Raw genomic sequence first — 14,384 nt, 5'->3', positions numbered from 1 at the left:
TGTCTGGGTGGAACAGGACAGGCTTCGGGGCTCTAGTGCGTGAACAGCGGTGGGGATCACTTCTTGTGCTGAACAAGTTCGGTTCCTCAAATGTCATTTACATTAGCATCGTGTAATTGAATCAGTAGCGCTCTTACTGAAAAGGTTAAATTCTGCCTTTTAAAAATTAAATCAGCTGTTTAGCTGTCAACCACAGCTCTGCCCTCCTGTTGCCTCAAGAAGAATGAAGCATTGGCGTATTGACATATAAATCGTATTGCTGGAGAATGCATTAACGTTCTTATTTATGACTGCATTGTGCCACAAAGTGCCGCACGTTGTAATTGAGGGCTCTCTGCTGGATTTACTGCATGTGAAATCTGTGGAAGTTATTAGCACAGCACATTTCCATAACTACACTATTTCCTACAGTATAGATCTGAAGACTCCCTAACTGCTGCACGTTACTCAAATGCAAAAAAAATAAATTAAAATTTAAGTGCAAGCACAACAAAGTTTTTATGCATAAAGAATATTTTTAATTAGACCAGTTGATGTAGTTGGGAAAAGGAGTCAAATTGGCTGGGTTCAGGCACCCTTTTAGGTGACTGAAGAAAGCTTTATTTGCTGCTGATCACCAAGAAATGTGCACCATTATACTCACTGTGTGATCTTTGCCATCAGCGTCATAACCAAATAATTAAAATTAAAGCTATAATGAAGCATTCATAGGAACTGTTGGTTTCAGGGGATAATTTCTACTAACGTGATGTTCCGTTAAGAGTTGTTCTAAGGTAATGTTAATGTTTTGATGGTTTGCAGCAAGCCAGTAAATAAACATTTTCTGTAGTCAAAAGTTTGCAGTTTTAGGTAGCTCCTGAAGTCAGTCAGTTCTGCAAAACAAAGAATTTTAAACGAATTCTCTCTCACGTTCTCTCCTCAGTAATATGTGCCAGAATATTGCAGATAGCGTGATACAGTGCTTCAACTATTAGCTGTGTGTCTGAGAAGTCCATTTGTCTTGTTAAGGCTGTCACACCGCATAACCCTTTCTGTAACCCTGGAAACAACTTCAAATACTGTGATATTTGAAAAGCCTAAGCTAGAACTTGCCCTTAAAATGCTATGATTATTTTTTTGAGACTCCACGTGCAAGGGAAGAAAAATTCTTTTCCCTTTACAGAGGGCATTAAGCAATGATGGATGTGCATTTCTTTGAGAGAAAACTGATCCTCACTTATTGTCAGTGGGGTGAAAAACGATGCTGGTGGCACTAATGATTGTCCTCTCTCTTTACCTGCCCATAGAGTTCAGGGATCCTTCTCTCCAAGTGTTGCAGGAAAGGATTTTCGGGAGGCAATAAATAAAGTTTGATCCCTCTGGTTAATACAGTTAAGGTCAAAGAGGTTCTATCTGGAGCTATTTAAAATGCTCTTACCATGCAGACATACTGCTGTCAGTAGTGCTAAGTGCCTTATCTTGCTGAGGAGTGTCTACAACCCTTATGAAACTATTCTTAAGTATTCTGGTTGCTATATTTAGCTCTGGCTCATAGCAAAACAAAAAGCACTTAGCTAAATGTAGTCCTGAAGTGCTTAATCCGGTTAAGAATGTTTTGTCCTTAGGTGTCTTCTGCTAAGACTTTTTGTAGCTCGCCATCCTGCTGCATCATGCAAAAAGCCTCTCTGTGTGTTTGGGCCTGTGAATCCTTTTATGGCTGTTTATTCTGTCAGAGCCTCGACATCTGCTGTTGGCTGAGGATGTCTCTCACGTTCGTCAGGAATGTCCTGCTGGGAATGACCTGGAAAGCTTCATTCCTCTGCCCCTTGCAGCTCACATCAGCCATACAGCAGTGGGATGCGATAGCAGCTGCTAAAGACTGGAAAATGTGGCCTTTGTTTCCCAATTTAGACTTGGTGAGCATTAGCTGGGATGTTGTCTCTCTCGGTGACCAAACAGCTTCCCTCAGCTCACTGCTGTTCAAGCCGGCTCAGAGGGCAACCACACGTACAAGGCAGAAAAGCTGTCAGGAGTTTTCAACCTATGGGCAAGGCAGTGTGAAGGTTTCTGCATAAATCTTTGCGCTCCAAGCTGGGGAAGGATCCTTTAGTTTGGCTGCATTTTTGCATGCTTAAGCCATGAAAAGACGTTTCCTGAAAAATTGTGACAGATCTGTTTGTGTATTCACAAGCCTTGCTTTAAAAAGAACTTTATGCCTACGTATCTCCGAAATCATTACGAGTTAGCAAAACTTCTGCGTGAGTCATTATTCTAGAGGAGAAACAGCTGCGTGGTTTTGATAAAGCAGCACTGACTGATGGGCAGCAGTGCCTAAGATAAGATAAGCACCTCGGTTCTGTGATAGCTCAGTAGGGTAACAAGTAAGATCACACGCTCCTTTTGAACTAGGATAAAAGCTGTAACTTGACCAGCGTACAATGACTGCGAGAACACAAGCATGGCAGATCCATCGTGTTTAAACCTGTTACGTAGCTGTTGTTTTCAGTCGTGGCTTCACTGAGGGTATCAGGAGTTGTGTGAGATTTTCCCTGGAAGTTCATGTTCCGAACTGAACTGAACTGAGGTTCAAGCCTCTTGCAGATAACTTCCATATTACATTTGCAGCCACCGTATCACACTTTACCTGAGCCAATTTTTTGAGCAAACGGACTGACATAATTTCATTTAGCGGCAAAGAGCAGGAATTTGGCCCGTTGTCTCACATTACTCACATAAACCTCCCCTACGAAGCATTCTCACTGCATCGCTGGTTGGGATCTGCATTGCTCTTGGTGTTTAGCAGTGGCCCCGCATTGTCAGCCCCTATCCCATCCCAGCTGGTTGCGTGCCTGACATGTGGCTCTTGCAGTGGTTCTTCAGCCACCTCCTTGTGTTTCCTTCCCTTTGAGGTGTTTTAACTAGTTGGAGAAATGGACAAGCTCTTGCTAGTCCTTCAGATGATCAAGAACATGGTATGTTTGCTTGTTCACCGTGGTTACAAATGTGTAACCCTTGGTAGTGGCAGAGAGTTTTTTTGCAGTGCCTTGAGCTGATGCTAGAACTGATGATAACAGGAGAAACAGCCATGGATCTGGACTCAAAGCAGGGAGGTGGCTTCAGGGGCATTTAAAGCTTGTTAAATCTGGAAGCCCAGCATTTGGCTGTTGTTGAAGATACAGCTGTCAGTCATGGACAGTCTGGTTGCATCCGTATCCTTCCTGAGAATGAGGATCATCTGAAGCCAAACAGGGAGATGGGCCCTGTGGTGTGGGCATAGTCAAGAGTTCAGGGTGTTCATTAGTAACTGTTTAAATCACACAAAAAAAGGAGATGTGTGTGTCCTGTCAGTAACAAGTCTTAATGGGGACATTAAATCCATCCACAGGTGGGTGGTTGTGGCTTGTGCTGACTTCAGGTGACCGTGTTCATCTTGAAGGAGGCTTTTGGTTGCGAGATTGGATAGATGAAGTATGGATCATACTTGTTGGTTTTCATAGCACACATGCCAGGTAGACTCATACTTTGGAAGGACTCTGATCCATCCTAGTGGCCCCAGGCTAGTAGGGCCATTACACAGAATCCCAGACCGTTAGGGATTGGAAGGGACCTCCAAAGCTCACCCAGTCCAATCCCCCTGCCGGAGCAGGAACACCCAGATGAGGTTACACAGGAAGGCGTCCAGGCGGGTTTTGAATGTCTGCAGAGAAGGAGACTCCACAACCTCTCTGGGCAGCCTGGGCCAGGGCTCTGTCACCCTCCACCCTTCTGGGCCACCTGGCTTTTTGGACACAAGGGGTCAAGTTGGCCTTCCCAGGCTGCTTCTGCAGCAGCAGTGGTGCACACAGAGCCAGGAGCCACAGAACATGGTACAGCTCCTGTTCCTGGAGGCTTTGCTGAGCTTTTACCAGTTACGCTTGAGCATGTTTCTGATCTATGGTGGTAGACCTTTTCAGCTTGAAGTGACTGCTGCTCTCTAGGCTGAGTCTTGCCTGCAACTGCATTTAATTGGATTTGCTTTTCCTTCCAGGATTAATTTTTCTCCGTCTCTATTTACATGGTGATAAGAAGTGCTAATCCCACTCCGTCAGTCTGGACTGATGAATCTGAGGAATAGAAGAGGTAATTTCTAATTTGGCTTGTAGCTTTCAGTGACTCATGCAGTGAGAACCACTCCCTCCCCATGGAGCGCATTCATATTTTGGGACAAAAGAAATCATACAATTTCCTTTGCTCAGGTTGTCTGCAGGGAGGGAGATCCTTGCCCTGGAGCAGGAAAAGGAGAGTAAATTTTTGTAGCTTTTACTGTGAGCAGCACCTTTTGACTTCCTGTCAGTTGTGGGCAGTTTTATTTTGTGTTACTGTAGTAGCCACTAAATTACTTGAGCTTGGTGTAGTCTCAAAGCAGGCAAAAACATTTGGATGTACCATTGAAGACTTCCTCTTAGAGATGTCTGAGGGGAGTTCAACACAGTAGAGCTGACCCAGACAACGTGGCGTGGAGAGGTGGCAGCTGGCTCACCTGCATCCGCCTGGCTCCCTATGCCTCGGACTTAGCCCATCTGAGTCATAGAAAGCAAGTAACCAGTGAAGAAGTTACTCTGGTGTTGAATTTTCCATCATTTCACAGGGCTTGAGAGTACCATGTCCTTACTGAGAGCTGTTGCCAACTGTTCTCCTTACCTGTGCTGCAGGAACAGTTTAGATAAAGACAGCAGCCCACAGGGACTGTTGTGGTGCAGGGACACACAGCACAGGTCACATTCCCTTCTTTTTGTTGGTTAGTGCTGGGTGAGGAAGTCTGAACTTCAAGTCTTGGGTATGGATCCCAGCAGCTGGATGCAGCTCAGATGGTGTGGTGGAATCCACCAGTGCAAGCAGCAGTCATTGGCTGCAGGGTGGTTTGGATGAAGCTGTCTCTCATATCATCTCTTAGATGTCCTGGCAGTACCCTGCTGTTGCCTAATACTAATCCCTTGGGGGATTAGCACAGTTTTCTTCTTCCTCCTATGCTCTTCCACTGGGAAGGAAATTTCAGATGCTTTTCAAGCATTGCAATGCTTGAAATCAACCAGCAGCCTGTTTGATTTCCCAAAGCCGAACCAGACACAGTTCTGCCTGATACAGACATCAGAGTCAAATCGGCTCTCACGTTTGCAGGGTAGGTGCTGATTCCCATGCAGGTTTGCAGAGGAGATGCTGATTTCTGTGTGGAGTCCATGGGTTCCCCATCCTGTGGCACCGGGGAGTGCAAAGGCAGGGTGAGGGGCTGTTGGCTCTTAGCTCTTACTCTCTAAAGTCACACTTATTGTGGCTGTATTTTTGGGTGCATAGCAGTGGTTTCACTTCTCAAGCCTCAGTAGCTGCCAGAACAAGCAAGAAACTACATAACAAGAGTGGAGTTTGGGAGGAAAGGGAAGATTAAAACATCCAGGATGCCACAAACTTCAAACCAGTAAGATCCATATTCTGACATCTTCAACAAGATAGGGAATACATCTCAGTAAGTGCTTTTTGTTTTCCTTCCAGAGCCCTGTGTTGTGTAAACGAACTGATGGATGAAGATGAGAAGGACAGGGCAAAGAGGTATGAAAGGATGCACATAGCACTGGGAGTGGAAGCTCTCTCGGGGCAGAATTGTAGATGGTGTGTTGTCCGATGCTTGAAAAAGTACTGGGGACCACAGAAGTCAGAGGCAAAACCCCACCATGCAGTTAACAGGTGCGTAGCAGACCACAAACAGCATAATTAAGTCATCTTTTTTTAAGCTTCTCGTACTTTGACCACGTCTATGACCACAAACAGCATAATTAAGTCATCTTTTTTAAGCTTCTTGTACTTTGACCATGTCTATGATGGGTTAATCAGCTGAGTGGTCTTTAAATTACGTTGTGCCCTCAGAATCTCATGTTATCCTACGGCTATTTATTATCTTGAAGCGGGACTCCTGACCTGTGATTTTCCTGGCATCAGGCAGTGCTGCCCACCTTGGGTAGAGTTCCCTGTGAAATTTAGAGAGCAGCCGTGCTTTAGCACAGGTCTGAGTTAGTCTCTCTTCAGAGGAGCTCAGTTCTAATGAGTCATCGCACGCCAGTGCCAAAACCATGATGGCTCTGAACGTAAATGCTGGATGTGCGAAACTCCAAATGCCAGCCTGAATATGAATGAAAACGCTTTCTGCATACCACGCTCGGTCTAGATCACAGGAAGCATGTATCATCACGAATACGCTTGTAAAGAAAATTAATTACTACTGGAAGAGGTTGTATGAAAACAGGGTTATCTCAGATAAGAGCATCGGTAAGAACATTTTGGAAGAAACTGAATTAATTTGCTTTCTCCTTTATTGTTTTTAATGGAAGGGAAAACCCTAATAAAACATTCTTAAATTGTTTTAATGAAAGCTGGAAACTAGTCTGTGGTTTCTGCAGCCAGACTCTTTAGCATTCCTGGTTTCATATATCGTGACAGCCTGTTTTCAAAACCAGATACAAGTGCATGTGCTTGACTTCATTCTGCAGTTAAGTTGTCTCTGCAAGTCCAAGTCAGGGAATAAGGAATCTTTCACATTTTGACCTTTTTATGTGTGTGTACTAACTGTGAAACAGAAGCTCGTAAAAATGAGGTGGTCAAAATGTAAGCATGTAGATGCCAGGACTTCTCTTACTGGAGAAATTTCTCCCATAGCACCTTCACCTCCTTACCACCACTTTTGAAATGATGGGATCTGCTGGTGAAATGCACATAAGGATATGGTCTTGCTCAAATGAATGTAAATCCTGTCTGTTAGCTCCAGGAGTTCCTTGCTGACAGTGAGCTCAGCCCTGCTGCAAGGCTCTAAGCACCAGCAAGGCGCTCACGCCCGAGCCTCATTTTAAACAAATGAGCAGTCCCAGCAGAGTTTAGATTCTGGTATTTAAAGTGTTTTGCTGAGGCAGGGCCAGTTTCCTTTCCCTGGGACGACAAGCTGTAGGTCCTCAATTGCTAAAGCAGCGTTTATGTTTCTGTCACCCAGGGCATCACGCAACAAATCTGAAAAGAAGAGGAGAGACCAGTTCAATGTCCTCATTAAAGAGCTTTGCACGATGCTGCAGGGCCACGGCCACGCTCTCAAGATGGACAAGTCTACCATACTGCAGAGGACCATCGACTTCCTACAGAAACAGAAAGGTACTGGAGGGCACTGGCCTGCTGCCGCTGGAGGTAGGAGGTGGCTGGGTGCAGTGTCCTGCCTGGGCACTGCTCTGAGCCTTCCTGAAATGACTCCAGAGACGCAGACACCCTCTGCTCGTGGTGATGCTCAGCTACTCTGAAATGAGCCCATCGACCTTAATTTTTGAAGGATTTCTTCAGACCACCCAAAATGTCTCCTCTTCCTTCTGGTTTCTAATGCATTTGTATCACGATGGCGTGGAAAATGACTGTTACACAAGAAGGCTTTGTGTGGAGAATGATCTGAGGATGATTCCTCTGAAAGCCTCTTAAAAGAAATCTAGTGTTACTTGAAAATGAAAAAAGAAATCCAACTAGGATGAGTCATGTTGCTTTTTTGATGTTTTCTCTTTAAGAAATCACAGCACAGACAGAAGCCTCTGAGATTAGACAAGACTGGAAGCCTTCATTTCTTAGCAACGAGGAGTTCACCCAGTTGATGTTAGAGGTAAGAAGAAATTAAAGCTGCATAGATTAGTGAGAAGTAATCAGTTCAGTGGAGTAGTTCAGAGATATATAGTTCCTTTTCACCTGTAGGTCCCAATGTTAATGATTTCTGTTCTGTTAGCACGTATAATACGGTGATCAATGTTATGCTAAATGCTTCGCAAACACAGAATTAAAAGCGTGATTGCTTCCCCTTAAAGAAAAACAGCTTTTCGTTTAGGAGTGAAGACCAGTTCAGCTTGGGGAGAGAGGGAGAAGAGAATCGCCCTTCTCAGGATTGCCGCTTGAGCTGGCAGTTTTAGCAAAAACTTGAAAGGACCTGAAAAAAGCAGCGCAGCTCTCTTCCTCCCACATCCCGTCAGCCAGGCAGCGTTTACTCCGCTGCCTTTGCTGCTGCTGGCGGTGCGGTGCTGCACTTCTGATGTGAACGCTGTGTCTTCTGCTTGGATTGCCTTCAAGTGCATCCAGGAGAGCAGCTCTGATACTCTCACCTCCAAAACGCTAGGCTGATCTAGAGACACCCCTTTTTCCTTTCTTAAGGATGCGGCTCTGGGTTTGTGCTGCGTGCTCCTCTGGTGAGGACATCTCCTACCCGGCGTGGGCAGCTGTTGCTCTCTGCCCCACTAAAATAAGGGTGTATGCTGGGCTGAGCTGGGAGGTGCTGCAGTGCCTTAGTTATTCCTTTTCATCAGGACATCATGACTCACCTCCCTGGAAAAGTCTGTTCATTCTTTCTGGGAATTTCTCTCACCAAACAAGCCAGATTGTTCCAGCTAAATCAAAACAAATCCCCCCCGCTAGAAGTGGTGGGGGAGAGAACCCTTTAGTAACTGTTGGCTTGCCGGACTACCTGAGACTGTAGACCAGTTTACTTAAACATCAATGGTTTTTTTTCTGGAGAGAGATTATTTCAAGCAAAGGCAGAGTATGACAGTGAGGTGGGGGTAACCGGCTGTGGGGGAAGGTGGTGAGTGCCGCATCTTTAGCTCTCTGTAGCTAAGCTGCAGAGCAGACTCATGGTGTCTTTGGAAGAGTTGGCTTTGTGCACGCTGCTGACCAGAGATTAAACCTCCCAGAGCTTGGTAAATGCTAGAGAAGAATAAGGGCAGACACTGGGTCAGTGGTAGAAGAAGGTGTTGTGAAGGACTGGGAGAACAGCCAAAGGGGAGCCACGTGCAGTGATTTAAAAAGGACAGGGAACTTCGACTCTGGAATAGAAACCATTGTGAATAAAGAAAGGGAAACAAAACAAGCTTTAAATTTTTGTGTCGCTAGCCTGACAGATGAGTGCTTTAAGCGAAAATAAGGCTTTAAATATTGTCCATAAATGGCTAAAAATGCAGCATTGTATAATTTTGCTGTCTCTGCTTATCTGTGCGTCCATCCGTCCATCCATCCATCTACAATGCTGGGTTTGCCATGATGATACCTAGCATCTCCTTACACACCAAACTGGTTAACCGTTGTGTAATTCAGAACACATGATGAAGCGGCTGAAGTCACCAGGATTGTGTGGGTGTAGAAATTTTAACTACCACTGTCTTGCTTCATGTTAAATAAACACTCACTGGGTGAAAAATACAAGTCAATTCAATATTAATGAGCAAGTAAGAATGTAGGAAGAATGCTGAATTAGAAAGCACGTGCAGTTTTTATCTTTACGCATTGCACTGTCATTTCCATAACTGGTTTATGTGAGGTTTAGGCTGTTAAAAGCACCAGCAAAGAATAAATCAGTCTATTCTACGTAAAGTTATTCCCTTGCGCTGTTATTTTTTTTTCTTTTTGCCTGTCTTTTTTTCCTTAGGCACTAGATGGCTTTCTCATTGCTCTTACCACTGATGGGATCATTATTTATGTATCTGATAGTGTCTCGTCTCTGCTTGGACACTTACCGGTAAGTTCTGACAACACAATATCTTGAAGAATAATTCCCCTGCCTTAATGCAGGGCTGAGGCTTGGGTTTGTCCAACCAAAGAGGCAGCTGACTGTGGGTGAGGGGTAAACCTGCAAACTCTTAGGGAGTTTCTCAAGCTCCTGTGAATAACAGATTCTCTCTCGGGGTCTGGGAGTTTGATAATAAAAAACCTATGGAAAATCACTGCACTCGTAGCTCAGTACTTGGCTGCACGTCTAAAGGAGGGTCTGGGTGGTGTTTATCCCACCAGGTATGTGGAAAATCTCATGCATGTTAAATCTGTGCGTGCTGAAGCTCTTCTCAGATAATTTAAAGATTATTTCAGGACTGAATCTATGCTCTTGTGATGACATTGGGTTTTTCTACTTTGAGCCCATGGTCTTCAGTAACAAGTGTGTGGCCTCAGAGATTTCTGGGAGAATTTCTAGAAATCAGCTGTTGAGCTGGCTCCTCAAAAGCATTTTTTATTTTTATCTGGTGCCAAGCATGAGACACCAGTGATGCTGTGTAATGGCAGATCTGAGCACACAGTGAACTTCGCTGGATGTCCTGATACGTGAAGAAACAAACACGTGCTGACATTTTGGTGGAACCCTTTTAGTCAGGATGTGGGGGTTTATCAGCACTGAAGCTCTTGCAGTTCAAGCTGATTTTGCCAGATGTTCAGCCTAGAAGACAAATGGAGGATGTGAGGAGGAGCTCTCCCACATCTTTCTCATGCTTCTAAAGGGAAGTGTTTCAAATTTTCGTTTTGATATGACATTTCTCATCGTGTCGTATTGCTGTAGTACCAGGGTTTCCTCTCCAGCTTGCATCTGGCTGAAGGCAACCTTTGGGACTCATTCAACCTTTTGCAAGAGGATAGCAACCCCGGGGTTAAAATAACCTAGGGGTTGTATTCTGCCCTGGATCCACCTGCAGATTGGCTGGGCTTCCTTGTCTTAAGCATCCACACCCGACCAGCAGCATCTGTGCTCTACTGCCGGATGAGAAGTCTTGTGGTTGTGTCAGGCTGCACTGCTGAACATGACAAAGCATCCTTTTGTATCAGTCAGATTTGGTGGACCAAAATATATTGAACTTTCTGCCTGAGCGGGAGCAGAGCGAGGTGTATAAGCTCCTTTCTCCACACGTGCTCATGACAGATCCCGTTGCAGCTGATTTTCTAAACGGTAAGCTCTGCTCTTGTCTGTTCATCAGGGAAATTTGCCAGAGGCAAACAGCTCCCTGGGGAGCCTGCACAGGGCTCTGCAGCTATTTAACTCTCCTGCCTGCCACTTCTGTTTTGCCACGGTTAATATTTCTGAGTTTTAATGCAGCACATCCTGTAATGTTCCTATGTGCTTCCAGTACTTGGTCTTTGATTTGGACGGTCCTTGCTTTGCTGCCTGCTTTGCATCATAGGGCAGTGAAGTTGCCTGAAAAATGAGATATTTTTCCCAGGGCAGGATGCTGGACTGAGCCTGTGAAAGGAGTGAGGGGCTTGAGGGAAGGAAAAGGGTAGAAGAAATCTCCAAGGGTTTTGGCAGAGGCTTTGTTTCTTGGGAAGCTTGCACATCTCAGGACATCTGAGAAACGCTGCATGTAATTTAAGCAGCAGCCTGCCTATCTGAACAGTCCATCAGGATCTCTACTGCTGGCTGTTGTCCCATCCCCGAAATGTCCCTTTCTCCCAGAAAACATTCCCAGCATCAGAGTGGGCAGCAGCATCTTCCCAACATCCACATTTCACCAAGCCTGTGTTGGAAGCCCCCTATCCTGGTGGGTTCACCGGGGCCAGGCAGTGCCAGCATTGCCTCTCTGCTGCCCTATAAATGGGAACTTCTCATTGCCCAGTGGGAACTGGGCAGTGCTGGTGCTCTGCCCTGGGGTTGTTTTCCCTCTGTGTCAAGACCGCATGGCCTAAATCCATGAAGTTCAGGCCTCGGGCAGAGAGCAAAGAGCTTGGCACAGTGCCCTCCACCATTAATGGAAAGGCTTAGGGTGACTTCAGTGCCCTTTGGATCTGGGTCCTCCTGAGCAGCACCAGAGCGGACTACTGCAGTGTCACTTAACAGCTTTGCATGCACAAAGTCAAGGTGAAATACTGCTGACCAATATTGCCAGGGCTTCACGCCCAGCGTAGTGGGGTGGCTGTAAAACCATGGGCGAAAGGGTGAGAATTCATTTCCTTAAGCAGAACCAGCTGATCATTGCTCCCAATAGTTATATATTTACTTCTGGGTATCAAGAGCATCCCAGCAGGGTGTGTTCAGTGGCAGGTTTGGTATAAACACCTAGATAGATTCTATATATGGAGTGTGCCAAAGTGCAGACTTTTAGTAACGTGTGTGTCTCCCTCTCTTTCATTTCAGCGGAAAAACAAATAGAATTTTGCTGCCATTTAGCCAGAGGCAGCTTAGATCCAAATGAACCCCTGTTGTATGAATATGTGAAATTTGTAGTGGATTTTAAATATTTTACTCATGGTAAGTTACTGCTCCAGCCTACCTTTACCTCTCTACCTCTCTCCTCTCAATTGTCTGTTGATCTGAAGCCTCCTAAAGGCCTTGTTTCAGGTGAAAATGCCCCATAATCAGCAGAGATGGAATGAGCTGTGGATATGTTGGAGATATCCTTATATTAAAGTGGTGGGGAGGCTGTTGGTCACACTCATCTGCATGCTGTGCTTAAAGAAGTGATGCCAGACTGATCCTAGCTCCGTTTGACCCACTGCCAATTGTAAAGCAGCTCGCTTATTCACGTAATCAGTAAGATACGCTCTTCTGTTTCACTTGTGGCACTCAAGTGACACTTTTAAAAGATGAAATAGTTTGAGAAACCTGTAAAATCTTGAATCTTGCAAATGTCAAGCTGGAGAAGGACTGACAAGAAGACTTTAGCTGCTCACTGAGCTGCTCAGAGCTGTCTTATGAAGCTTCCCTGCAAGCCAGGGGTAGGTGGTTATAACTGTGCAACTCAGAGCCTAAAGGATCAGGCTTTAAATAACATCAGCGTGTATCAGTGTGGCATTGCCTTGTGGTAGGAGGAGTTTGTTGGTTGGGTTTCATCAGTCATTGTACCTGTCTTAACATGAAAAGAGAGCTCTCCTTCGTCGTTGTCTTAAATAAATTGTCTGGTTGCGTCTAGTGCCTACACCCTCCTGTAATGGTTTTGAGTCAGCTATTGCACGAGCTTTCAGGACAGCCACGGAGGAGCAGATTTGCCTCGTAGCAACTGTTCGTCTTGTCACACCGCAGTTCTTAAAGGTGAGAGCTCTGCCACTGCGTCTTCCCCTTCTGTGTGGGGTTGGCCAAGCTGCTGCTGGTACCCCCAGGCCTGCACTGGGCAGGGGGCACCATGCTGCGGCACCCCCTCACAGAGTACACTCAGCACCGCGGGTTGTTCGTGCAGAGGGTTGGCAAACGAGAGATTTATGCGTTTGAGAGTGGGAGATGGCATGAGTGTGTGTTCTGGAATGACGAGATACAGAGCAGGGGTTGCTTTTGAGAAAGGTGGCTGTGCGATGGGGTGTGACAGAGCAGTCTGCCCAGGAAGCACCAATGCAAGGTGATCAGCCTTTAAAGAAATACGTCCCACCACTCCTTTGTGTAAGAAGGCCACCTGCATCTTGAAGCAACGCGAACACTGTGTTTCATGGTCTCTTTCTGCTGGTCTGTAAGTGTCCTGTGGCACAATGCAGTGGTGACAGGGATAACAATCATAGGTGCTTCTTGCTCAAGAGAGCATCATCCAGCTTGGTTTGAGGCTGGACTTGGTGCTGTCACCGATCCTCAGATACCAACATTTGCAAAAAGCTGGGGAATTTTGCCTACGGACTGCAGGGTGAGGCCCTTGGACTATTTATCCTAGCTTTGAAATTCAGCCCAGGATAAATTATTCAGCCACTTTTCATCAGTCTGTGCATCTATAAAACCAGACTTATACATTCCTTCAAGAAAAATAAGTCAAGTGCTTTAAAAGCGCTGTATTTTGCAAGGGTTTGTTATACCAAAAAGATCCGACCTTGGTCTTGTTAGAGACCTTTTGGCATTTCATAGAATTAAACGTCTGAATGTGCAAACTGTTTTGCAGGAGCTCTGCAATGTCGAGGAGCCATGTGAAGAATTTACATCGAGGCATAGTTTGGAATGGAAGTTTTTATTCTTGGACCACAGGTAAGAGAGTTGGTTTTAGTCACTGGTGAATAAACAGACAGTAGTTTAAGAACAGGAAGCTTGGTGTGGCTATTGCCTGAGATCCCTGGTGATTAAATGCAACTGAATAAGTATTAATAGTCTGAACTTACATATCAGGCAGCTTTAAATGCTTTGCTCTCTTTCATATTTTAAGCAGGTAAGAAACCATGAAAAATGGTGGAAAAATACCTAGAAATATGTTTAACTTCAGCCAGATACGAAGTCATTAAAACTGAGCAGGGCAGGTCCTGTTCCCTTGATTGGTTTAGCTCCTGTGTTTTCCACCTGCAACTTCCAGGAACCCTTCCAAATCTTTTCTGTGTCAATAAACTTCTGATTTTTCACCTTGAGAAATGATGGAATTTATAAGGATAAAGAAATAGCAGTGGATTAGATCATTTAATTGCAGATTTGTTTTTTAGGACAATGCCGTATGTTGAGCTAGGGTTCAGTTTGGTGAATGAAACAGACTGGAACCCCCTTATTAAGCTGATCAATATAGGATTAATTTTCTTCAAAAGAAGTTGAAGTTCATTCTTTTATTTCTCTGTATTTGACACGTATGCACAAGCACATTGCAAAATCCTACCCTTTCCATTATTGCAAGCTGTGCAAAGGCAGTCATTACTAGAAATAGAAGACTCATAAATAA

The 14,384-nt window shown here is 45.0% G+C and overlaps 1 protein-coding gene across 1 annotated transcript in view; it reads left to right on the top strand.

Annotated features, from left to right (window-relative positions):
• The first annotated feature begins 5,530 nt into the window (after nucleotides 1-5,530).
• LOC104545253 (neuronal PAS domain-containing protein 2-like) overlaps nucleotides 5,531-14,384 on the top strand; it is a 24,386-nt gene continuing 15,532 nt past the window's right edge. The window contains exons 1-8 of the mRNA XM_010190343.1: nucleotides 5,531-5,562; nucleotides 6,992-7,146; nucleotides 7,545-7,636; nucleotides 9,443-9,532; nucleotides 10,606-10,726; nucleotides 11,909-12,022; nucleotides 12,684-12,802; nucleotides 13,629-13,711. Of these exons, the coding sequence (XP_010188645.1) occupies nucleotides 5,531-5,562; nucleotides 6,992-7,146; nucleotides 7,545-7,636; nucleotides 9,443-9,532; nucleotides 10,606-10,726; nucleotides 11,909-12,022; nucleotides 12,684-12,802; nucleotides 13,629-13,711 (806 nt within the window). The remainder of the gene's footprint in view (nucleotides 5,563-6,991; nucleotides 7,147-7,544; nucleotides 7,637-9,442; nucleotides 9,533-10,605; nucleotides 10,727-11,908; nucleotides 12,023-12,683; nucleotides 12,803-13,628; nucleotides 13,712-14,384) is intronic.

Source organism: Mesitornis unicolor, unplaced genomic scaffold, assembly GCF_000695765.1.
Source record: "Mesitornis unicolor isolate BGI_N332 unplaced genomic scaffold, ASM69576v1 scaffold2178, whole genome shotgun sequence".
Classification (NCBI taxonomy): domain Eukaryota; kingdom Metazoa; phylum Chordata; class Aves; order Mesitornithiformes; family Mesitornithidae; genus Mesitornis; species Mesitornis unicolor.
This window is presented reverse-complemented; position numbering and strand designations above follow the sequence as displayed.